This window comes from Euwallacea similis, chromosome 32 (genome assembly GCF_039881205.1).
Source record: "Euwallacea similis isolate ESF13 chromosome 32, ESF131.1, whole genome shotgun sequence".
Lineage (NCBI taxonomy): Eukaryota > Metazoa > Arthropoda > Insecta > Coleoptera > Curculionidae > Euwallacea > Euwallacea similis.
In genome coordinates, this window is record NC_089640.1 from 1,115,956 (window position 1) to 1,141,588 (window position 25,633).

At 36.2% G+C, this 25,633-nt stretch overlaps 1 protein-coding gene across 1 annotated transcript in view; it reads left to right on the top strand.

The window, feature by feature from the left end:
• The window catches only part of rdo (reduced ocelli), a 33,545-nt gene extending 16,122 nt beyond the window's left edge, over positions 1-17,423 (top strand). The window contains exons 2-3 of the mRNA XM_066404014.1: positions 8,932-9,535; positions 14,500-17,423. Of these exons, the coding sequence (XP_066260111.1) occupies positions 8,933-9,535; positions 14,500-15,654 (1,758 nt within the window). The 5' untranslated portion in view covers position 8,932 and the 3' untranslated portion in view covers positions 15,655-17,423. The remainder of the gene's footprint in view (positions 1-8,931; positions 9,536-14,499) is intronic.
• Positions 17,424-25,633: the final 8,210 nt, after the last annotated feature.

The following is a 25,633-nucleotide window of genomic DNA, read 5'->3' on the forward strand; positions in this document are numbered from 1 at the left end:
CGTAAGAGGCAGTGATCCGTAAACGTAGGGCGTTGATTAAGCCGTTCGCTTTTACCAGCAGCCATAGATAACAGCTGCCGAATTTATCCCAGATAACGTGCACTTAAGGTTTTATTTATTGATCACCCTTAAACCTTAAGGGTATTTACGTATCTTGATAGAATGGAATGAGATCTTTTCAGTCCCATGAATTGACTCCCAGAAAAGTCTAAAAAACTTTTAAACAAATTAGATTTTTTCCTCAAAATTAGACTTAAATAACGGGCTCGTAAAAGAAACAGAAACATCGCAAAGTTGCGTATATTTTATTTATGATTTTTCCTATTTTTAAAATCGCTTAAAAAAATTCATCATTATTGTAAGAGTTTTTTAAGACCACCTAATAAAGAACGACTAAAAGCATATATCCTGCAAATGTAACGTAAATAGAGATGTTTTAGATGGAGTAAGAGTGCTTCAAATCTTGACATGTTTTTACAGACGTGGTGGAGGTATTGTGTGTCTCAGGTTGCGAATAAATAAACCACATAGTTCATTAGTGTGTCTTTCATCACTACTATAGATGCGAATCGACAGTCCTCTGATTTGTAGCTTGTAGCTCTTCTTCCATCATCTAATTCCCGCAACACTTCATACTTAGTTAAGCACCCCACTCACAGTCCAATAATTCTCAAAATTTACTCTGTAGTTAATCGAGTGAAAACAGTATCGGACATTTGACCGTAGCACTCCCAAGACCCATCTTAATTATGAGCGTGTGTGAAGATGCAGCTCGGTTATCCTTAATCACCACCCAGCTTCCCTCTTGCACCGTCTTACAGAAATATTCAGATACATATGCGATAGAAGTTCGAAATGTTGTGTTCGTCTTAGGACTTTAATTTGTCAAGTAATTGATTGTCAAACGTGTTGATTTGTTAGCGTACTTTTTCGGGATACCCCCCCAATCATGTAGAATTGCCAAAAGGGGTCACTTGATAGGGTAAAGTAGTTTTAACAAGGGTAAAATCAGTCTTTTACTGAAATAAATTTCTCGACCTTCCTTCATTACTGTGTTCTATATCCGCTCATTACACCCTCTCACCCCTTAACAACTGATGTCTTAGTTGTATGCACGAGCGAGCACTGACCTCATACTAATGATTTACTCAATTTTGATGAATATTTAACAGAATAGTAGATATTTTGCGGGATTTTTACTACATTTAAAATGGCCAAATTGGAATGGGAAAAGCCAAGCCTTTTATCTAGGTCGCATTACTATAAATGTAAGTACACAATTTATTAATAACTCTATTGCACAAAGTTCTAAAACGTGAACTTGTCCTATTAATATTTCCTCAAAGCGCCTCTTAAGTTAAAAGGTGTTTCACTTAAACTTGAACAAAAATACTTCAAGTGGTTCTAATAAAAGATTAATGGAATTTTTCATGTGGCAAACGATTATAACGCTTATGCGGCACATTGTTTCTGTTCGTAATGAAGGTTTATACTGTTTTGTGCATTAATGTTAATGGATCTCCATTCATGTATATTTGATGTAGAGGTTCAATGTTGAAGCAGGGTAAATTTTAAATACCGTGGAAAATTGTCCAGAAATTTACTTGCTTATTATTCCTGCAATGCGTTTCTGCGGGAAATTCCCGAGTAAATAAAAATCCAATTCAAATACTCCGCAAGTGAAATAATGGAGTTCAAAATGGCTTTTGTTTGTCTCGCCTTCTCTAATTGTGTTTGCCCATTTTTGAGAGCGACTTGAGATTACTATTCAAGTCACTCATCTGCATGCACATGTCCTACACGTAAATTTATTTGGGTTCTACCTAATCCTAACATAACATTCCAGCACTTGTCTTTTAATCCAAACAATAAACTGTGAAAACAATAAAAGACCCTAGTTAACACTCTGCCTGCCATATGGCCATCCAACCCTGAGAAAATACCTTTTTAAGCGCTCGATCAAAATCCATTAAGAGACTTCCTATAGGTACTTAATTATTATTTGTAACTGTGAATTACTCATCAGAATAGTCTTGTGAATCTTATAAAGCTCCCTCAGGTGAGATGAGATAAAATATCTTTGGCACACTTGATAGAGCAATTTCAAATTCAAAATACGAAAGCGCTTGGAAAAGATAAAGAATCAATGACATTATCGAGAATCTAGAAAATCTGCATAATCGGTAAGGCCATCGAAAAGCTTAAGCCAAATGCGAGTAACGAGGAGGCAGGGTTTTATCTTGCTTCAGAAAAGACTTGAAAGCAGATAAAACTCCAATGAAAGCTAAAAACAGTTTGAGAAATTCTCTGATTTAAGTTAGATGATGATATGAAGTTTCTTTATAGCTTCAAATGTTGGTTTAAAAGGTTTAAAACTGAATGGCCCCTTTGACAGAACCGGTCTCTAATAGTTATTAAATTTTATTGTCAACCTTTGGAGTTTTATGAACAATACAGGCTGACCTTTGAAATGTTTTCATTACAAAAGTGAGTACAGCTTTCATCAAACAATCGTTAAGCGCTAAGGTATCATCTTCAAAGAGGTCGAGTTTAAAGCATCCAACAAGTTGGTGCGGAATTTCTATCAGATATATCGGAACTCTGTATTTCACAGGAAATTAAAAATATCTTGACAGTATGGTGAAGGAGCAACCGCTAATCACGAACTTGGGTATATTATAAAAACGATAGATAGCGGCACGTTCGAATCTGCTTATCTTGATAGAATGGCGAAGCAATATTTTAGACCCAACGATATCTTTGCAGGTTTCCATAAATTACTAAAAATTTGAAAAATATATATTCCGGATTTTTCCTGAAAATTAAACTTGAATCGGGGCTTTCTAAAGAAGACATCTCAAGTTTTCAAATATTGGATACTTCTGATTTTTCCTCTTTTTAAAGTAGGTGATTTTGAAGAGATTGTCAGCACCATTGCTAAAATTTCCCGAGAGTAGTTAAAACTCCATCGGAAGGGAAAAGCAGCTTGAGAAATTAGATCACACTATAAAGTTTCACTGTAGCGTCAAATGTTGGTTTAAGAGATTTGTAAGCTGAATAGTCCCTTTGACAGATACGGTCTTTATTATTAAAAATTATATTTTATTACTCGCCTGTACCTGATGTGATGGCCCTATAGAGTTATATACCATACACAAGATTAATGATGGATCCTGATCTTTGAGAAAACAGCACTCGTTTTTCACCGGGAAGCCCGTAATATCGGAGAAATCGGCAATAAAAATCCTCCGAGTTTATCTAAAGGAATCCAGGACTGAACTTTTATCTTTTGTTGGGAGGGAATGTGCCATTTATCTTTTACACGCTTTATATCATTATTATACTTTTGATACATCCCTCTTCTCTAAGTTAGGTGTATTAAAAGATTTATTTCCTTGGTGCAGAAGACGTGTAGTACCTACCTACAATACACAATCTGTTCGAAACCATAAACGAAAAAATTGCACAAAAGCTTTTAGCTCCCAGTTTCAATCAGGAAATTGCACGTTCTGAATTCCTATAAATTATAAGCCAGATGCGATTCTCCAGAGATCGGATTTAGGGAGGATTCGAAACAGTGACGTTCATATAAGAGGAAAAAGTCAGTTGGATAGAAATAGATGATAAATGTTATGGACTGAAAGGCTTTGTTTTATCTGGCAAAAGTAACCCGAGAACGAATTGCAAAGAAATAGAAAATATGCGACAATAAGTGCGTGTGGAAAGATATTGGGAAATATGCCGCAAAAGATGACGATAATGCCTATCGGGAATAGTGTGATATGGCATTCAGGATGTGGGTGTTAAAAGGCAAAAAATAGTAAACAGCACTCCCTGTTGTAAATGCAAGTAGGTTTGAAGAAGTGCTGTGGGAATTAAAATGTGAGCAGCTAAAAAATTATCTCTGAGGGTTAAAAAAACTGTAAGCAATTATTCAAATCACAATCCTTATTTCGGTTGGTGTAAAATTACCTTGCCGTCATAAATAGTTAAAGGTAGATTGATGAGCTTTTTGGAGATGCTTGGGTGTTAAATTACGTGGTATAGAGTATCTAATTATGTAGCATTTAGTTAGCTTGGTCTAATTCTGTTCATTACGAAAATGTCGTTAGCAATCGAATAAAAAAAAACCATTTTAGGTCTCAGAAATTTTTTTTTTAATTGAAGCTTGAATTATTTTACTATTATTTTACTACTAGTTATATTACTATTATTTAGTACTATAATCCTACTATGAGCTGTTATTTTACCAATTTGAGGGATAGACTTAGTTATTTGTCTGTCCACCATTTTGTCAAGAAACACGTTTATCATTCTACAAATTTCAATAAAATGATATCCATTGAGTATGGATCTGTAACATTCGAGCATATAGTCATGATACGTCAACATATGTGCATTTTTTCGTTTTCCATGTACAGAGAACTCGGAAAAATATGCGAAAAAGGACCACTTAAATTAGAAAAAATTTCCGAGTAGTAGTTTAGGTTTCCCTAAACGGGTTGGTATGTGCCTTTTTTAATGATTTTTAATAACATTTTAGAAACCAACTCCATTGGAGATGGTTTTGCGACAATTAATTTTTCTTTATAATTTCAGGAACTCTTTGAAAAATTTCACATTAGTTTGTGGTCTGTATATAGATAGCACATTTTAGACGCTCAATTTGGGCTTTTGAGCCTCAAAGAGCATTTTTATTGATTTTTCAAAATTGGTTTTTAATGAGAATAATATCCAATAAATATGGATATTTGAGTTCTTCATCTGTCACGAGCAGCTCTATTGCTCCATTCGCTTTCGAGAAATTGTTGTTTAAGTGAAAAGATACGTGACAAAGGTCCAAAAACGGCCACTTATAGGAAATTTATACACAGCGGAGCTCCCTAGATGAAATAGTTTCAGATTTTTTTAACTAATTCTAATAATGCCTCTCGAAGTAAATCTATTAAAGGTGGTTATAAAATAAATTATGTTGTTCAAAATTTTCTGTCCACCACCACTTTCTTCAAGACATTTCAAATTTTTCGCTTTTCGCGAGTTGCACTTATACGAAATGATGTTTCTACATAAATATTTTCTGAGAAAATGCGGTTAAAGAAAATCGGTACCAACTTTTATAGTTTTCAGAAACAGTAACAAGAAGTTTGGAGACCTTAAACTTCGTCATTGTCAGAGATATAAATTTCACCAGAGCGTCATTATATAGTCCCAAATCTCAACTCTAAAGTGCCCTATTATATCTCTGTACTAAATGTTTCACTGATGTGAGTTATTTAAGCGTGTGTTTAAGTGCACGCTTTTAAGCCCCAAATTAGGATTTAAAACACACTACAAAGATACTTTGGTCCATGGTTAAAAAAATGAGTTTTTACGGTCCACATCAGTAGGTGGAGCTTGTATTATTATTTACAATATTAATGAGAGTTGTTTTTTAGATCTGAGACAATTATTAGCTTCTTTTCATCATATATGTGGTAGTATATTGTGTATATTATGTAAACATGTATGTAAGGCACGGCCTTCACCATTCTGTCAAGATACACAATAAAAATCCACGTTTTGTAGTCTATATTTGTTTGAGTAGACTGACACGAAAGGTCGCTTTATGCGGTTTCATTTGCAAGCAGGGTTAACAAAATAAACCCCCATTTCTATTTGCAGGCAGATATTTGAGTATTCTCACCAAGCGTGTGTGCTCCCAATTTACTAAATATGCAGGGGATGCACCGTATTTACACTGAATATATGAAAGAGCAGACGTTTCGGGGACCAATATTATAAAGCACGTAAAGGTGCATCCGCCCTAAAATGAGCCGATTCCCAATTGAGTAAATTGAGAGCAGGGACGTACTGTCTCGCTCAGATATTTTGGCATTGCAGGGTTTTATGGAGATTAATCAAATTTGAACACACTCCGATCAAAGGGCAAACACTAATTACCGTGGCGGCGGTTTACTAACGTAACTTCTCTGAAATGGGAGTAGTTGCAGCGAAACCGCATCGCTATCTGCTATAAATTCACTTTTCGTCCCCTTGAGATATTAAGCGATATTAGTTGAGTATTCAACCAGTATTCTGTTGGGCCCGTAGATTTCTTTAGTGGTGTTGCAGATGTACGACTCATAGAAAGCAATTTCTTCCGGTAATAATAGGACGATAAATTAATCACGACTGACCTAGCGAACAATAAATCATCCGGCGTTTTTCCCGTTAATGCCAAAAGTCAATTATCTGGAAACGCAGGATGTTTCAGCACCGCCGAAACTAGGAAACGGTTTTTCAGGCGATTTTCCAGTTTCATTTCTTCTGGGCTTGCCTGGGCAATGCAAACCATTTATCATCCAGACTATGCAAATTCGGTCCATCGTTAAAAGGAGGCCTCAAGTTTTCTTACAGCGGCCGCAGGCCCGAAAAGGGACAGGAGATTTTGGGGTACAAATTTTCGCGTTGTTCTGCGTGTTCCTGGGCAGAATTAAACGCAAAAAACTGTTTCGCTTCTAACGATTTTCTGGGGAGTTCGGGCCATTTGTCATTCGGTCGAAGGCAAATTCGAGTCCATCCTTAAAAAGCGAATCTTATAAAGTGCCTAATAAAGCCGGAAACAAAGTTTTGAAGTGTAAAACCCGTGCATTTGCATGCGAAGCTAACGAATGTCAGGGGGACCTTCATTATGAAGTCGTAACTTTATCTGCTTTAACAAAAAATTCAAATGTTCCCTGTTTCGCTTTGAACAGAACATTTTCATTATTTATTATCACTTGATGGAGAGATTTTTTAAAATTCCGTTATGCTCTGTTAGCCTGCTCGTTGACGTGAACCCTCCCAATGGGCAATTAATTAATTAAAACTTAATTTAAAGGAAATTGAGTATCGGTAATTTATCGACCGTCACCCAAGCCCCATAACAGGGCAGTTATGGTAATTTTATTTACCCTTAATGGGCAGGTGCATATTTTACCGCAAAATTGAACGCCGCATCGTTTCACTCCGTTTATGGCTTAATTTATTGCTTCCTTAGTTTTTAAGCGAGGGTTTGGTGTAAGGTGGGAAGGCTCAAGGGTCTCTGTCCTATTAAGAAATGCAATAATTGTAATCTATTCAGCTGCTGTGTGCAAATGGTTATCTAAATAGAACTTATTAAATCCTAACGAGAACGCTCAGAAATTCGGCTTTGACACCATGATAAGTTGAGGGTCTTATTACTGTAAGCTCTCTTTCGGCGTTCACATCAGCAGAACGATAATTAAATCTTTTGTTTCGCTAGGTATTCCCAAGAACTGGCTAATACAAATTCCCTGTTTAATGCCGTCGAGAAGATTGGTTTTCTTTTTCTTTCCGAAATAAATTGGCAATCAGGCAGCATTGTTATTCCTCATAAATCTGACATTAAGACTATTTTCTGATTACACCTTAAAATCCCTCGATTGTTATTCACAGAACTGTTCGATACATTGACTTGACTACATTAAGAAACTTACAGCTATTTCGTGTCTATTATTCATGTTACGTCTATAAAGAGTTCTAATCCGGAAATAGCACGGACTTTGCCGGAAGTCAGGTAGAAGAAAGCACTTTTATGTAAGCCATAATCTGTTTGGTTGCATATTACCGCACTATCGGGTAATTTGTACCACCACACAAGTCAATGGTTGGTGATGGGGACGTTTAATTCGTTGGTGTACGTGATGTGAGTCGGCATTTTTTTAAAGTCGAATTAGTCAAAGCGATAGATATCTCGACGAAATGGTGAATGAGAACTGTGCCATCTCGGGCTTACGGAATTATTCTGCGATTTTGATGTTAAATGAGTTCATACGATAAATGTTTATGTGACACATAAATATGTCTATATGAATAATTAGAAAGTAATGTCGCTGTGATCTAGCTTTTTCCATTTCCGAATTATTTCTATGAGCATCGAAGGTAACACTACGTTTTCATTATTAATTGCACAGTCAAAAAATGCTTATATGAAGTTTGAACATTTGTTGTAAATTTTACTTTTTCAGACTTGCTCCCTAGAGCATCTTGGAGAGACACCCGTTTACCTAGAAATCACGTAATATTTGTAAGATTTATAGGTTGTAATGTTCGTTTGCATCTAAAGTTTATCTTTGACTTTCTTCAATTTTAGGAATTATAAATGAGCTTCTATTAGTATAAGTACATCTTTTTGATTTTTATCTTAAGTATTTTTGAACTCAACGTACGCGATTTTCTTCTGTAATAGCCTGGTAAAGGGACTTAACAGCATTTTGGAGAAATTTCTCGAATGCGCCCCCCAAGTTCAAGTATATTCAATAGAAGCTTGGAACAGTTTTTTAAATGAGAAATTGTTGCTAACAAAACTTTTTCTTCACCTTTGTGTCAAGAAACATTTTCTATGTTACGTAAGTTATGTATTCACCACGCGTCAAGAATATTATTAAAATTATGGTGTTTGTGGATTTCACTTTATTCCTTACGAATATTTTCACAAAACTCGCAAATCCTTCGTTCAAATGAGTCTTTTCTCTACTAAACTTCCAAAAATATGCACATTTTCAAAGTTGAACTATGTGGGGCTCATTTATTTCGCGTAGCTGCACTCTCAAGGGGTAGATTCCTTTGAGACAATAATAAGTTTTAAATAATAAACGCGGTCCAAATTGGACTGAAACTTTCTGAGGCTCAACAAGAAACTGGCAAGTGTAAACTAATTTCCCGGGTGCATGAATAACAATAACAGTTCTTAAGATTTCCGCGTTTATCTTCAGTTTCAACTAGTCCAAACTTACAGGAAAAGTGATTACGAACTTCGGCATAGCCGCAATAAGTTTAAGTTTGTTGAATCTTCGTTGCTTTCCCGGGAAGATAATTAAATTGAAAGACATTGCCTTGAGTCAATGTTTCTTTTCACGAAATTTTGCTTAAATAACTAATTTGTTTCAGGATGCATCTTCAATTGAGTCTGTTCCTCTTAGTGGTGGCCTCAACCAGCTTGGCTATGTGCCCGACTAAATGCTCATGCTTTCTGGATCTTCAAGGACGGAAAAATCTTCTGTGCAAAGACGGCGGTATGATCGGGCCTTTGAATCTGGACAATGTAACATTGGACACTCAAGTGATTAGAATCACTGCCCCCGACGACAATACCAACATGCTCACCATGTCCCCAGTCTTCCAGAGCTATAGAAAACTTGAAGAAATTCACATTACGAAAAGCAACATCCCTCAGCTGGGCATGCACTTTTTTTGGGGCTTGACCAAATTGGATGTACTCAATTTGTCGCAAAACAACATCACTCAACCTCTAGACCACAATTTTCGCGGTCTGGATAAACTCAAGGAGCTGTATCTTGACGATAACAGAATCCAGTCGTTGCCCAGCGGCACTTTCCGGTATCTGCACGAGCTGAAACTTTTGTCGATACAACGAAACAGGATAACAGACTTGGTGAACAGGATTTTCTTAGAAATTGGAAAGCTGAAAGTGCTGAAGCTCAGCGGAAACAATTTGAAGGAGCTTAATCCCGAGGTTTTTCGTGACGTGCAGGTAATTTTTTTTGCTTTCTTATTGACCATTAGTCGGGTATTTGAATTTTAGACGAACGCAGTTTGAAAAGTTTACTTTAAATACGGATTTTATTGGGTGGGTTGTTTTCGTGCAATAAAGCTGTGTCTTGAGTTTCCGCAGAGTTTCTCATTGGCAAAATCGTTGGAATTAATTTGAGAGTTAATGTTTTTAGATCTAACAACCGAGGATAGTTCCGGAAGTACCCGACTTAACATTTAAAGAAAAAAAGAAATGAAAATGTTACGTTATTTCCCAACATAATCTCTTTTGAGATTGACACACTTTTTCCGGCGATGTTCTTTGGCTTCTATACCTGTATATACTGTTTTTAGTAAGAAGGCTCGAATGTTTCCAAATAGGCATCAATCTCAGACTCCACTTCTCATTGTTGGCAAATCTCTTTCCGCCGGGCCATTTTTTCAAGTTTGGAAATAGAAAATAATCTGAGGAGGTTAAATCTGGCGAATAGGGCGGGCGAGAAAAAAGCTCGAAACCAAGTTGATTGATTTTGGCCACCGTGATGACAGAAGTGTGGACTGGTGCGATGTCTTGATGAAACGAAACTTGCTTTTTCGCTAAATGCGCTCGCTTTTTCCTAATGTCTCCGCCCAAACGCTGCAATAAATTTGTATAATATCCTCCATTTATTATTTTTTTTAGGGAGATAGTCAATAAAAATTGTCCCACGTGCAACTGTGAGTAATCGCGGCTCCCATCTTGCGTACAGCTTTCTCACATCTACTTGTTCGGTCAAAATGCGATGTACACTACTTCTTGAAATGCTTATCATGTTTGTTAACTCGTGCAATTTTAGCCCATGGCCTTCAAGGATAATTTTGTGGATTTTGACCATAATTTCTGGAGCGGTCACCTCATTAAGTGGACCTCTGCGGAGTTCGTCTTGACCCAATATTTTACAGTTGTTAACAAAGGACCAGATTCCCCCAGAGTAGAATTTAACTCCGCTTTGATGTTGGGTGGTCTAGGATCTTTTAAATTAAATTATTGAATCACGTATCGATGACAAATTTTTTCTATGTTCACAAAATCTTTAAAAACGGTTCCAAAGCAAATACAAATCACCCTAAAGCACCCCGAAACTTTAGGTATAAGTTTTTTAAGGTTATGTCTTTGTAGTATAAGCAAATTTTTAATTTTTATATATGTTAAGTCGGGTACTTCTGGGACCATCCTCGCATATTGACTGAAATGGGTGATGTACCTTAACAGGTAAATTATGGACTTCCTTAAAAGTCTTTTTCCCCGAATAACTATGGAAAATCAAAAATTTCCTCTGGAATCAAGCTACTGCTCTTAATGGATTAACGGCATGATTACGGGTCAATTCTTAGCTTACTTAGAAGACCTCTCCCGGACAATCCTCTAAAACTCAAAAAATTTCTCTGGAAGTAATCGGAGATTATTAATGCTCCATTTTGGCGAATTTTTAGATCGAGAGACTTTCGATAACTGAGGCTGGTTATCCTTGTTAACCTGGGCTAACCGCGTCATTGAATATTTATTCTGATCTTACTTAGAAGCTACCTTCCTCGGAAAATGTTGAAATGCCCAAAAATTCCCTCCGGGGCCTAAGTTCCTCAATGCTTAATTTCGGCCAATTTTACATTATCTGAGGGATTATTCACATGTGCATATACAGGGTGAGTTGTAATGGAACCGACATAGAGTAGGTGCGTAGAAGGAATCTCAAAATATGATGATGTGTTGAATATTTTTTTACGGGTACTAGTTGAGGAGACGTTGACCTTCGAAGCTGACTTGTAAATATATAAAAAATGGCATATTTCACTGATGAGTCATCACAACGCAGCCAAACTTGGAAGATGTTTTGTTCTTATCATCACCATTAATTGGTAGAAATTCATAATCGATAGGTTTTCAAGAAAGGTTGCATTAAGGGTGGAGTAAAGTTTGAAAATTTTAGATTTTTTATCTGCAAAGTGACCAACAAATGGACAATACTGTTTAATAACAAATTTAATTCTAAAGCTTTTATTCCCCTTCAAAATTTGTCGAAAACCCCGTCATTTTTGATAAAATCGCAGTTTTGTGCAATAGAATCAAACCAAATTTAAACGGATTTAAAGGGATAACCAACCAAAAACGATGTGGTTTTTGACTGGTAATTTGCCGAAGTCATGCGATTTTACTTATTTATTTATTTTTATTTACAAATCAACTTGGGAGGTCGATATCTCCTCGCCTCCTAACCGCAGGATTTTTTTTAACAAATCGTCGTACTTGGAGGTCCCCCACACGCACCTGCTATGTGTCGAATTTCTGACGACTCGTCCCGTATAAGCAGCTGAAACTCGTTAACCTTGTTAACCTCATATTTCCATTAGGGAAAATGTCGAAGTTTCAGAGTTGCGTAAATCGACTGATTTGTATTGCATGAGGATGCTTAATATTTTACTAAAGTTCCAAGCGTTTTGGGAACGCATTTCGACTGAATCCGCCTATTCCAGGTCCTGGATCGCTGGTTCGCACGAGTGTTCCCTCTTCTTCAAGCCTTCGTTCATATAGGATCTTCGTCTCTTTCCAACCTGATCCTTTAATTAAACTCCCATTATCTGTCTCTAAAGAGTACCCCCATTAAGATAGTCAAATTGCCCTTTGATCTAAATTGAAAATTTAACTGAATAGGCATATAAGTGCATAAATTATAACCCTCTAATGCCAATCAGTTGTGCAAAATATTCTTACCTCCACCTCCTAGATCAAAAAACATTTAAACCGCCATCTTCTCAATTATAATTTTTAACTTGAAAACTGGTTTTTCGAAAAATCTAAAAAAAAATCACACACATATAGAAAACCCTCGCGCATTCGCCACTTTTTTTTTCGTTTTTCTTCCCGCTAATTCTGACCTAAAAATCATTTTTAAAATTTCAAAATTGAATCACTTTTTTTCGGAATGAGCTACAGGCCCAATTTTTTCTTTCGATGATGATCATTTTGATGGCAAATCTAAATGTATATAAAAAGCGCCACCTTTTAGGCTGCGCCATATCGAGAAATGCAAAAAACTCCATTCTTTGGCATTCTTTTCAATTTACATTCCATCTGCATCGTATCAAATATCGAATTAAGCATTTCGACTTTTTGGGCATTTGATGCATTTTTTATAGTTCAATAGTATCTATTTATTGCATTTTATTTGCTGGTTCGCGATTTAAATTAAATGGTTTTTTACCACTTATAAAGAGGTATACGACTACGAATTATATAGAATTGAAAAAATATCCTATCCACAAATAAATAAATAAAAAATGCATCAAATGCCCAAAAAAGCGAAACGCCTAATTTGATATTGAAAAAAACGCCAAAAAATTGAGTTTTTTGCATTTTTCAATATGGCACAGCCTAAAAACGTACACATCTTATATACACTTAGATTTGCCACAAAATTGCCCATTATCAGAAGAAAATGCTAGATATGCAGCCCATTCTGAAAAAAATCATTCAAATTTGAAATTTTAAAAATGAGTTTTAGGTCTGAATTGGCGGGAAGAAAAACGAAAAAAAAAGTGGCGAAGGTGCGAGAAACATTATTTAAAACTTTGGATCAATATTTAGCTGAGTTTCGTACCTATAAAAATCTTCTTCCATTCTGCTTCCATCCTTCATTTTAGGTTTTTGGTCAGTTTGGTGAGTTTGGTGCTTTGGAAATGTTCATCCAAAGTTCTATGCGACTGTTGTCTTTCCGGATATAACTCAAAATACATTTGAGCTGTTTTCGTACTGTTCCTATCAAATTTGTAATAAAGTCTTAACATATCTCGTTTCTATTCACTTCTGAAGCTCATTTTCATTGGAAATCTGCGCGCGCTCTAATCTCGTTTGAGGACTTCTGTCATATAACGCGAACAAAAGAAAGTCTTTCGATTAAGTCAAGGCCAACTATGTAACATTTCTTTTTATTTAAATATTTCCACTTTTAAAAAAGTAAATTATAAGAAGTTTTATATCAATGAAATCAGAGTGAAACGCACTATTTTTCTGTCGAAAAATCCAATATGGCGCCCACAAGAAAAAATAAAGTTGATAATGGTAGCCGAAAGACGAAACGTCAGATGGCAAATCTGAATATGTCATCGTGTAGCTGAGAAAAAGTGGCAATGAAAATGTACTTACGGATTTAATTTTCTTTGTCAAATAACACTAAAAAAAAATAAAAATGGATTCTCCAATTTTTAAATTTTCTCGGATATCTTCGAAAGTACTCGGAAAATTAAAATTTTGAAAATGGTATTCGATCAAGCGGTAGATTACGCAACTTTGCCCCCACTTAAACTTCTTCGTATCTCCTCTAGTTTCCAAGATCCCAATGGTGAGGGTCGAATTTGAAATACCCTGTATATGTGTGATTTTTTTCAGGTTTTTCGAAAAAACAGTTTTCAAGTTAAAAATTATAATTGAGAAGATGGCGGTTTTAGGGTTTTTTGGTCTAGGGGGCAGGGATAAGGATATTTTGTATAACTGATCGGCATTAGAGGGATAACTTATACACTTATATGCTCATTCGGTTAGGTTTTCAATTCAGATCAAAAGGTATTTTGACTATCTTAATGGGGGGATTATCTTAATGTACTCTTTGTTTTGTTTCTCTATTAGCTCTAGCACAGAGTCAACATCATTATTTCTCCAAAAATCGATCTTCGTTGCAATCCAGGCTTTGCCATTTAATACCAACGACCTTTTGTCGTAAATAATAAACGTCTCTAACAAACATACCGCCTGAAATCCTGAAAATGAAATATACAATATTGCCGCGAACTTTTTGAAAGAAAGCTAATTGTAAACTTTTCCATGGCGTGCCACTATAAGTCTCAAATTGCCGTCCAACTTTTAACTCGAAAATGAAATCCTGATGGCTGGAAATTAATTTTACCGTATAGAATTTTTTTTTATTGTTGCAGGAATTGAGGCAGCTGGAATGCCGTGGCTGCGCCCTCAAGAAAATCAACAAGGAAGTTTATCGACTTCTGCCTCATCTGACGTATTTAGATATAGGGGATAATGAGATCAAAGCGATTCATTCCGAAGACTTTAGGGAGCTGCCTAACGTTAAGGTTCTGAAGCTGGATGGCAACAGCATCGCGGCAATCCACGATAACACCTTCATGCAGCAATTGGTGCTGAGGAAGCTGAGCTTGGCTAGAAATGATTTGACTAAGATCACCATAAACGCATTCGTGGAGTTGTACAACCTCACGGAATTAGATTTGAGCGATAACAAGCTGGAGAAAATTCATGAAGGTGCCTTAGAGCCTATAAAAACCTCGTTGGAAGTGTTGGTTTTGAGCGGAAACAAGCTGAAAATGCACACCCTAAAGGAACTTTCAAGGCTTGAAGTTTTGAAGGAGCTGAGACTGAGCTCGTGCGGCCTGATAGAGCTCAGTTCAGAGATTTTCCCGAAGAATCTGGAGGTCTTAGACTTGAGCAAAAATCACCTGTCGGTGCTCAACACGAAGCTTCTCCCGCATTCCCTGCGCAGCTTGGACGTGTCCAAGAACAATGTTAGAGGTATTGACGAATACAATCTACAGAAGTTGGACAATCTGAGGTTTCTGAACTTACAAGGGAACCCTTGGTCTTGCGATCTTTGCTACATAGTTCCTTTGTTGGAGAGATCTAACAAAAGTGCAACTTTTAGTGACCTGATCTGTGCAGCCCCCTTCACCGTCAAGGGGAAAACTTTGGGCATGATAGAGAAGACCGAGCTGGCCTGGTGCACTGCAGCTAGTTACAGCACTGGAGATGCCGATTTTTTTCTTGTATCTGGAGATGGCAATATTGGAATCATAGCAGCTAGCATGTCCGTCTGCCTCTTACTCCTTACAATCCTAGCAATAATTGGGGCTCTATTTTACTCCAAAAGACACGCTGCGAGATATTACACTCACGAAGATAAATTGGCAGTTGATGGTGACGACATATTCGATAACAACCACAGCCCTTTATTCTGCGATGGGGAGCTCAATTTTAAGTTCCCCCTGGATGCTGAGAAGAAAATCTCCATTTCAACGATTGAGGAAATTAAGAAGGAGCACACTATTAGCAACGGAACGTGAAGCTGCAAGCAGTTTTGAAGGGAAAATTCTTGTGATAGAGAAGAGGGAGGTTTGAGGAACAAATAATAATTATTACATTTTTAAGAGTTTAGGTGTAAAAACTAGGTAGGTATTATTTATTTCGTGTGAGGTCTTTGAGTGTGTTTATGTGCCAATTTAGAACTCTTTGCACAAAATGCTACCATGTAAATATGCTCGATTTTAATTCATTATTACTTAATAGGGTTAAGGATGTGTGCATTAAAGAAAGTATTTATTACGAAGAAGACATATGGTAATAATAGTTTACCGAAATTTGACTGTGATGCTGAGTTTTCCATTCTAAAATGGCTATATGAGCAGGGAAAGACTAAGAGATATAAATATTATGTATGTTTTACAACGAATCTTGTCAATTTAATCAAAATACATTTCAAAGAGCTTTTTTGCAAATTATGCTTTTCCACTATTGCCAATTTTGACTAACATGGTGCCAAAAATTTACAAAATCCCAAAGTTTTTTGCAATCGATGTCATTTTTTTCTATACTAGATGGAACAGCCGAATGGAATAAATTCAACACCTGTATATTTCTACATATGTGAAAAAAATACCGGTACACGTCAATTATGCATTCTGAAATTATCTCCTGCAGCGTAAAAATTTCAGCCCTAAATTCAACCTTTTTTGCGCGAAAGTTGCATCACCTAAATTTTTAAATTGGAAGTATAGGATTGTGATACCTCATTTGAAAAGTCTTTTCGTTCCCAATTCAAAGCTGTTATGGTTTTAGACCTTCTTGCAAGGATAATAGAAAAAAATTATTTAATTGACAATATTCTTTACAACAAACTAGAAACTTAACAACTAATACCATTTCGCAATGGATAATGTAATGAAATAACAAAACAAATGTAAAAAAAATAAAAGAGAAAGAAAAAAAATCTAAAAAAAAACGAAGTCTAATGCAGTTAGATCAGGCGATCGTGCTGGCCATTCTAGCAATTATCGCTTCCCTATTCATCTATTGGAAAGAGTTAAATCGAAGTACACCGAGATTGATTTGTTTTGTCATATTACATTATCAATAACGAAGTGGTATAAGCTATTCTTAGTTTGTTATAGAGAATTTAGTCACATGAATCAATTACATGAAGTCAACATGAATTTATTTTTTCTATTGTTCTTTGCCATAAAATTTAAAACCATAGCAATAATCAATTGAGGAAAGAATGCAAAAAACTTTCAAATGTGATATCACAAACCCATATTTTCAATTTAAAAATTTGGAGGTTGCAACTGTCACTCAAAGAGAGTTGAATTTAAAGATGAACTTTTGACTTTGCAGAATGTAATTTCAGAATCTAGAATTGACGTGTTTTAATATTTTTTTTACATATGTCGAAATATGCAAACATTAAATTTATTCCATTTGGCTGTTTCACTCTGTATGAATATCTAAGTTTTTGTAGAGTTTTTTCGCATTTTCGTACCTGGTTTAAGTACCCATTACGAAGTACTGCCTTTAGTGATTAAATTCTCCTATTTATCTGCCTTCAAAACAAATTAAAATGTGTTAAAAACGACTTTTTGAAGGTATTTAATATTAAGCAAAGCCTATATATTACCACTAAGTAATTTGTAAATTTCTAAATATTGTTTAAAATTTTGTGTTTTTTAAGTGTTCATGTAACTAAATGTATGTGACTATATCTAACACATAGAGTTGATTGATATAATACATGTAAATTGTTTTTCCAGTAATTATTACTTTGTTTTATTTTGCTTTAGTTTGAAGCGTTTTTCTTGTGACTTCCCACCGCTGTGCCATTAGAAAAACACAGATAGGGAAAGAGTCAAACTAGAACAAACACTGGAAAAAAATTCAGTTGATCCGCTATGGCAATAAGCCGAAATCCGCAATCTAAAAAACAATACGCCCAAGGAAGGAATTTGATTTTTTGGGTTTCTACTTCACCCTGCGACAATACATCATTAAAAAGTGAAAAATTTGTAATGGTAGCTAGTCAAAAACATGTGGAAAGTTGAGAAGCAGCTTTTTCGAAATTTGGCAAAAAATTCATAGAGCAATGGAATTTTGGCTTCGTGAGGCTTTCTCCCACTGTGTCACGCGAATCGTGGAAAAGGGACGGATAAACTGCAACAAAAACTGTCAAAGGGGCAAAAATTTCATAGACGCTTAGTTAAAAGCATATGATTAATTTGAAAATCGTTTTTTTTCTAAATTTAGTAAAATGGAAAATGTCACAATTGATTTTTTAAAAATTTTCTCCCACTCTACAATGAAACATGTGGGTAAAACTATAGCAAAAACTGGCCAAAAACTGTATGACGCCAACTTCTGCGCTGACGTAGACTAAGTAAAACTTTCGTCAAGGCACTGAGGGGTATTTTATAGGCAACCAAACAAACGCGTATTTTTAATTTTTAATTTTGGCTTAGAGGAAAATGCGTCGTAACTTCGCACTAATCGGGGAACCCCTAAGCGACTAATTGCAGACCTGGGAGATTAGTTAAAAACCTGTTCTTTTTCATAATTTTCAAACAATTTTTTTCCCTCAAATACGTGTGAGTGTGCCGGATTAACACAATCCGCAGTTAAATATTTACCAGCTCGGGCATAAAATATGAGTTTGGCTAACTCACCCGCGAACCATAAAAACGTGTTCGTGCAATTGGCAACTTTTGTTCCGGATTTAATTAATAAATATGTCTTTGTTTATTCAAAAAACATATCCCGCAAATCCGGAATATTGTTAAAACCGATTTATCACAATCCGCCATCAAACCGCCAAATTGGGCAATTTTGTCATATTTGAAAGATCGCAGTACTAAAACCGCAATTATTGTTCAAATGATAGATATTCATGGAGGCCATTAACGGGGCACTTTTTGTGCGGATGTTTCGATTTTTAGACTCGTATTGTTATAAAGCTCAATTTCGTATTCCTCGTTAAGAGCTTTCATGTGCGTTTAGTGTTTGTGGTCATGAAATAAAATGATTCCAGTTGACCATGGGCGAATTTGGTTCTGCCGAAAGGGCCGGTACGGATTTTTTGCTTAAATGTAAAGATCAGGTTCTCTTAGTTTAGTCATCCGATGGAGAACCGTATTGAATGATTTTGACTTTTAAACTGAGTTTCCCAATGTACCACCGAGGAGTGTTTTTTCCCCCGAGGAAAATCTTCAGTAAGAAACCCGGTCGGATGTTTTAGTAACCGGGTGGTGTGGAATTCACCGAAGCACTTACCCGGTAAAAATCTTGGGATTCCCGTTGCCCCAACCCAGGACAGCCCGGAATTGTCCCTGGGGGATGTAAGTGTAGGAGTCGAAAAGGCGTATGTGGTTTGGATTAGTTAGTTGCCCTCTTGTGCCTAGTTGTTAGTTTCCTTTTTGTATTGCTACTATGAATTTTTCTCTTGGAGCTTCGTTGCGGATTTTTAGTTTCTCTTCTTGTGTTTTGTGCCATTTCGTTACGGAAGACTTCCGATGAGTGCTAAAACACTAAATTTTTCCTGTATAGAAATCGCTAAGAGTTTTACTTTAAGGGTGCCTGATTCTACAAATCAAAGCAAAATTCTCTTAAAGTGAAACGTTGAATGTTTATTCTCATTATCTCGCGAGTATTTGCCAAAGTTTTTAGAATTAACGAAGCAGCGTACCAAAACCTTCAAATGAAGCGAATTTAAAAATAAAACTGCGAATATGTCGTTTTTAAATTTCAAAAATTCGCAGGACCTTCCGAGATATTAAAACACCGAAATTTAAACAACATTTTGTTTTTTTTCAGCTTTACAGCGATGTCGTAATTGGAAATGTTTCGGTTTTTAACGACCATCATCAGTTTTGTTCGTTCTTAAATTTTCTTATTTTTTAATCCAGTTTTTTCCCATTACGACTATATATCCCGTGTTAAGGTTCCGCATTGCAGTTTGGTGGAAATATCAAAAATCCTGTTTTAAACTCCTGTGCCTTGGAAGTAAAAAAATATATATAATAATAAGAAACTAAAGAAAATTATAAGAGATGCACGAAAGGTTCACTTTTCACGCACAGCTCCATGCGTCACGAAACTGCAACACTGGGCCTCAACATGTGATACATCATCGCAATCAGAAAATAAAACCAACTTCAAAAATGTAAAAATTCGATATGGCGTCTGTAAGCAAAAACGAAGTTGATGACGGTTACCGAAAATCGTTTTGAAATATCTCACCAAATAGGATTTAGAAAAAATAAACACTTTTTTCCGAAATTTTGGTCTTTTTGGAAGATCTCCGAAAGCAATCGGGGTCTTTCAAATTAAAAAAAAAGCATACTTTTGAACTCCAAATTGCGCACTTCTGTCCTAATTTAACCGACCCATTGTTTCGGGTTTTCATGGTCGAGCTTTAGAGACAAACACCCTGTATATATTTTTAATCATTTAAATGTTAGGATTGTTATTTCATCAGTTTCATTGACATTGTGAAAAACCTTCGAAGAGACAATTAGGAACAAATTCAACAAAACATTTAAAAGATTTTTTTTTAATAGATTAAATTTGTATCAAGCACTTTTGTGCTTTGTAGGAGCATAAAAGAACAAAATGCTGTTTTGGGATAGAGTGGACGAAACACGTCACTGCTGTCCATACTGATAATGGAAAAACTTCCCGGCTGCGGAAAAAGCCTAAATTTAATTGTTACCTAAAACAACACGTTTTAATTGACGATAGAGGGTTTAAGTCTTGTGTTTATTGGAATTTGGCATTGTTTGAATAGGATTTGTTTCAACAAGGGGTCGACGTTATAACTACCTATTAAGGGCGCATTTCTCCAGTTAAAGGGCTATTGTTTGTAAAGGATATCACGAAAAGGACGCTGGTTTGTTACATCGAGTGGAGAACTTACGCGGCATTACCCCACTCTAACCTCATTGGCCGTTTGGGCTTAAAGTTAGTTTGCAGGGCGCTGCATAAGTTAATATTCCCATGGCGTTCCTGTTGGAAATGTCTATTTTTCAATATCTTCCCTGAAGTGTAATGTCTAAAGCAACATTTTTCAATTCGAGGATACAGTCCCATAATAAAAAATCCATAAGGTATTGTCGTTTCCCGGAGCGGGAGGAATTGCGTGCTACCTTTTGTCGTTTTATCTTTGCGCCGTTTTGTATTCAATGCAGCCCGCAATAAAAATGACAATGTAAAAGTTTCCATCAGGGCAGCTTTAGTTGGAAAAATTGAAAAATAAATCACATAACCGTGAATGAAATAACGATACAATTTAAGCGAAATATAATGGGCTTGTCCCTTTACGATGGCTTTTTAAACGCTCTTCGAGCTAACCAATTTATTCACTCTAAGGCCGATTGTTTAACTGCAAGTTTAATTTATCCCGAAGCCGCATTCATAAATTGGAAATTCTCCCGTTAGTGGAAAAGCCAAACTCGGTGTTTATTCGAAAATCCAGCCAGACAGGTATTTCTTAAATGCAAATTGCTGAATTTAAATTGAAATTTTATATGCACGCAGTAAGAGAAGCTGTATTCACTTATCTCGTTTAATTCGCGAGATATGGAGAGGCGAATTTAAGTTCGGCATCTCGAGATGTCCGAATTTCCACCGAAACAATCGGGGGAAAAAGTGGTCGGAAAAGCCAGACCGACGTTAATCTGAAATGACTAATTGCCCGGGGCACAAGTCCTAGTCCGGCCGCGCTGTTAAAGGTTAAATTGCAATCTGCGTTTGCAAAATCGTTTTTGATTTTTGCCTTTCGGACTTATTTTGTTTGAGGTTGCCAAAAACCCCACATAGCGATGATATTTCAGTTTAAACTTCGGTGCGGCGAAACACAAATGGGGAGAAAATCACCGGGAAGATGAGCTGGAATTGATGGAGAAGCGCGTGGAAAATTGAAGGGGGGGGCCTCGGGGTGGCTTAGTTGATGAGGGGAACTAAGAGTGAAGAGATCGGAATTGAACGATATTAATTAAAATTCCTCGCGACAATTCGCACGTTTAGTTCCGACTGCCAAAAAACCCGCGTTCTTCAAGTTACATTAAAGATGCCTGCAAAGGGCATTCGAGACACGTTCGGCCTTTGAGCGCCCATGTGGGAAGAATCTGGTAACTCAGCTGGAAATAACGGGCGTATTTTCGGCCAAAGGTAATACTCAGATACTCTCTCGTACGTGTCAGCTCGCCACGCTAACTGCCCAGCTTCGATTATTTATTGTTGCAAGGAAATCGCAGAGCATTTTTCGAGGCCCCCTCGTACGCGATGAAAAACCCTAAATCGAGAATACCTCTAAGAATAAATCTTGAACTTTAGCTTAGGCTGGGAGGGGTCCAACCCAAGAGAATTTCACTTTCCCACATTTCAATCGTTACGGTACATTTTTAGTAGTAAAATATCGACAAAAGTCTCTTTTTGTTCTCAATCGAGGATGGATCCTGAAAGTTTCGCTTCAGTCCGGCCTCACTAGAGGCAGCTGCAGCTCCTAAAATTTCCGCAAAGTTGTACGTTTTAATTTGCTCTACTTGAAGGTATCGGTGCACTTAAGGCCGTTCCTTTAAGGAGCATTCAAGAGTACTTTGGCCAAGAAATAATTAAGGTTTCCTCCACAATTTGAATTAATTATGTATTTTTCGAGGAAGGAACGGCTAAGGGGAATATTCGGTTTGACAACAGCACAAAAATGAACGCTTAGTTCAACGTTTAAATGCTGCAACTTCTTGTCCCGAGATTTTCCTATTCGAATATATGAGCTGTCTACCGCACGATGTAACATATGGAAAGTTTGCAGCTTAGTAAAACTTTTATTAGAGACTTTAGAGATTAGAGACACTATTGGTGGAGTAATTCCTCACAAAGCCCGCGACACGAGCCGCATAAACAAACAGCAATTACAAACGAAATATATACAGGGTGAGCCACGCAACTCGTTCATTAGAAAATGTTTGACTTCCCGCTATCGTGCAGAGCTCAATGAAATTTGGTTAGAACCGACCATTTTGAATTCGAGTAAAATATTTTCGAAATAACGGCACTTCCGGTTATACCGGATCTAGCTACCAACTTCGTTACTTAATTTTTTTTTCGTAATTTTCGAATTTTTCGTTAAATTTGAGGCCACTTTGTGTAAAGTGGTTTATGTCTAACATTTGCCGGATTTGCATGTTTTTTGCATGTTAGGTAGGTGACTGAGTACCTAATAACTCCCTGTACATTCGAAGGTGTTATTACGCTTGTAATAATAGCACAAACTTTGATACAGGCTTTTGTTATTTATCTGAATAGAGAATGCTTCCAAGAATAAGGTATAAAAATTTCACTTTAATAGGGTGTTTAGTATTTTTATTTTTATTTTTTATTATAATTAAGTATGTTAGTGTATCCCGATGCTGCATCAGCAATTTACGTTGGGAATCACATCAATTTCATTATTGGCCAAACATCCGAGTTTAATTGCTGACCGCTTCACCGGCAATAACTAAAAAGAATCATTGTCCAGTAATCTAAGCTGTTAGGCGCTAAGGTGACTCATAGCTGAGTAGCCAAAATTGCCATGCTTATCAAGGGTACGCCTATTAACAGCGTATACACAGTTTATTTTAATCCCCGTGAAATATAATTATGAAAATCAATATACTTTGAGTTTTTGAACCGATAAGTTGTGGCTGGTACTGAAGCCAGCTATGTTGTTTTAATTCTTAAATACCCCAAGAATTTAACATAGGGTGACCCTAAAGGGAGCTGTAATCCTTAAAATCTCAAGACACTTTTTTTGCATTGTTGACTTGATAAAAGAGTTTTATATTTTTTCTCTCAACAGAGAATACCTCTGAGGATAAATCCAGAAAATTTTAAACCAATGCAATATATCTTCGAGACGGTGAAGCTCCCCAAGCTTGAAGACAATTTTACTTTTCACTTTGTCCCGTTTCAAGGTTTTACAAACTTTATGCCACTATTTCATTGGGTCTAATGAGCATAAGGATTCTTTAAAAATTCTAAAATTTGGAGTTACTCGAAAAGCACTGCATCAAATGCAAGAGGTTGCAGTCACGTTAAAAAAAAACATTAAGAAAGTGTCAAATTTACAAGAATATTTAAGTGTAAATACAGGCTTGTTACGTAAATACAGACTACTAATTCTTCTGCAGTTCAGTGGTCGAATTCCAGTTTTATATCTAACATCAAGGCCGTAGCTGGAGCAAATTAAAAATGATGCTACGAGGGTAGAGTGGATTATGATTCTGATGTTCACCATTTTGCCAAGAAATACACAATTAGTAAATTTTCAGGATTTAACACACACTTTCTAATAATTTAAAATATGACAAAATACAAGCATATTAATTTTTTTATTGTCCGTGCAACGATTATCTGACTTATTCTGTACATTTTTGAGATATTGCCATTTAAGTAAAAAGTATAAAAGAAAAGGGGTCAAAAAGAGTCATTAAGAGCAAATTTGTAAGTAGTAAAAATCCCCAGATGGGGTAATTTTACATGCTTAAAATGCTTTTTAAACAATATCTAAGAAGCTGAACGAATTAGAGGTAATTTTAAAATAATGGATTTTGTTCAAATATGTTTCTCTCACCTCGCATCACTTAGCTCGTACCGTTTATGAGGAAACCTGCGAAAGAAGCGGATATCTTACGTTATGCTTGGAGGTCTGTAACTTCATTGTTATTAGGAGCACAAATTTCGACGGGTAGTCATTATAGAGTTATTATTATTAGTCCTAAATTTCGGCTCTAAATTTCCCTCTATTATGTCTGTACCAAATGTTTCATTGAAGCGAGTTAGTTAAGCGCAAAGGAGTTGTTGTTGAGAGTTATAAACTGTGAACCGTTTCAAGATTGAGATTGGGATTTTTGAGTTAGCTCGAAGAAGGATTTTGTTGATCTTTGAGAGTTTGATTTTAGGGGAGTATAAAGGATTAAGAATAATACGCTATACTATACCTCAAGTATCTTTACGCGATTCGAAGCAATTAGCGGATTAGCGCGAATTTTTTTTTGTCTTCGCCATTTTGCCAAGAAGCTCATATTTAATTTTTGGCAAATTTCCGTAAGTTAATTCGCATTGTGCATTGATTAATAATATGCGATGATTAATAACTGTGCATGTTTTTTTTCGTCAAACGGCGTCATGTTCAATTTAAGAGATCTTGCCGTTTACGAGACAATATCATTTAAGTGTCTCGAAACGCTTTAAATTCCTAGTACTTCTAGTTTTCGATAACTTTCAACTTAATAACCCTATGAGCTTGATTATCCAAATTTAGAAAATCCTAAAATCCCTTCGAAACCTGCCTTCAAACCCCCGTATATCACCCTGGCTAATAAATACAAAACACTTACGACTAACTACACGACTTACCCGGTAAGCCCGCAATTCCACAGGCAAGAAGACTACAGACAGGAGAGTGATTTAGTTAAGACCCTTATTAAATTCTAAATTAATGTGCAGTGAAGGGCTTAAGGTCTCGGTCGGTCGGGTATTACCCTGTGGACAATATTGGAATGCTTTGTCTTGAGTGGGCTTTTGTCTTCCCGGATTAGCATCAGGTAAACATTCCTGGATAACTCCCTACTTTACTGTTATCCGAGTTGTATTATCCTTTTGGGTAGGAGTTTTTGAATTTAGACATCCAAGCATTTATCAATTAAGAACTTCGTTATTAATGTTTTTTTGTACTTTTTAATGTGAAGCGCCTTTGAGAATAAACTAAAATACATGGGTGCAATCAAATTAAACGTTTGGTTAGCGGTTGGCAAGCCGAACAATATTCCATTCTTTCCAGGCCATTCTCGCGTTTTCCATGAAATATTGTCATCATTTTAAACACGGAAAAAGATGGCGGGAACTATTCATAATGAGAAATTTTAATTTTAACTAATTTCTTTCCCTAGCCGATTTAAAGGCAATTCATCTGGTATTGCTTTATATCATGGTGAAAGCAGTAATTTAAATGTTAAATCTGAT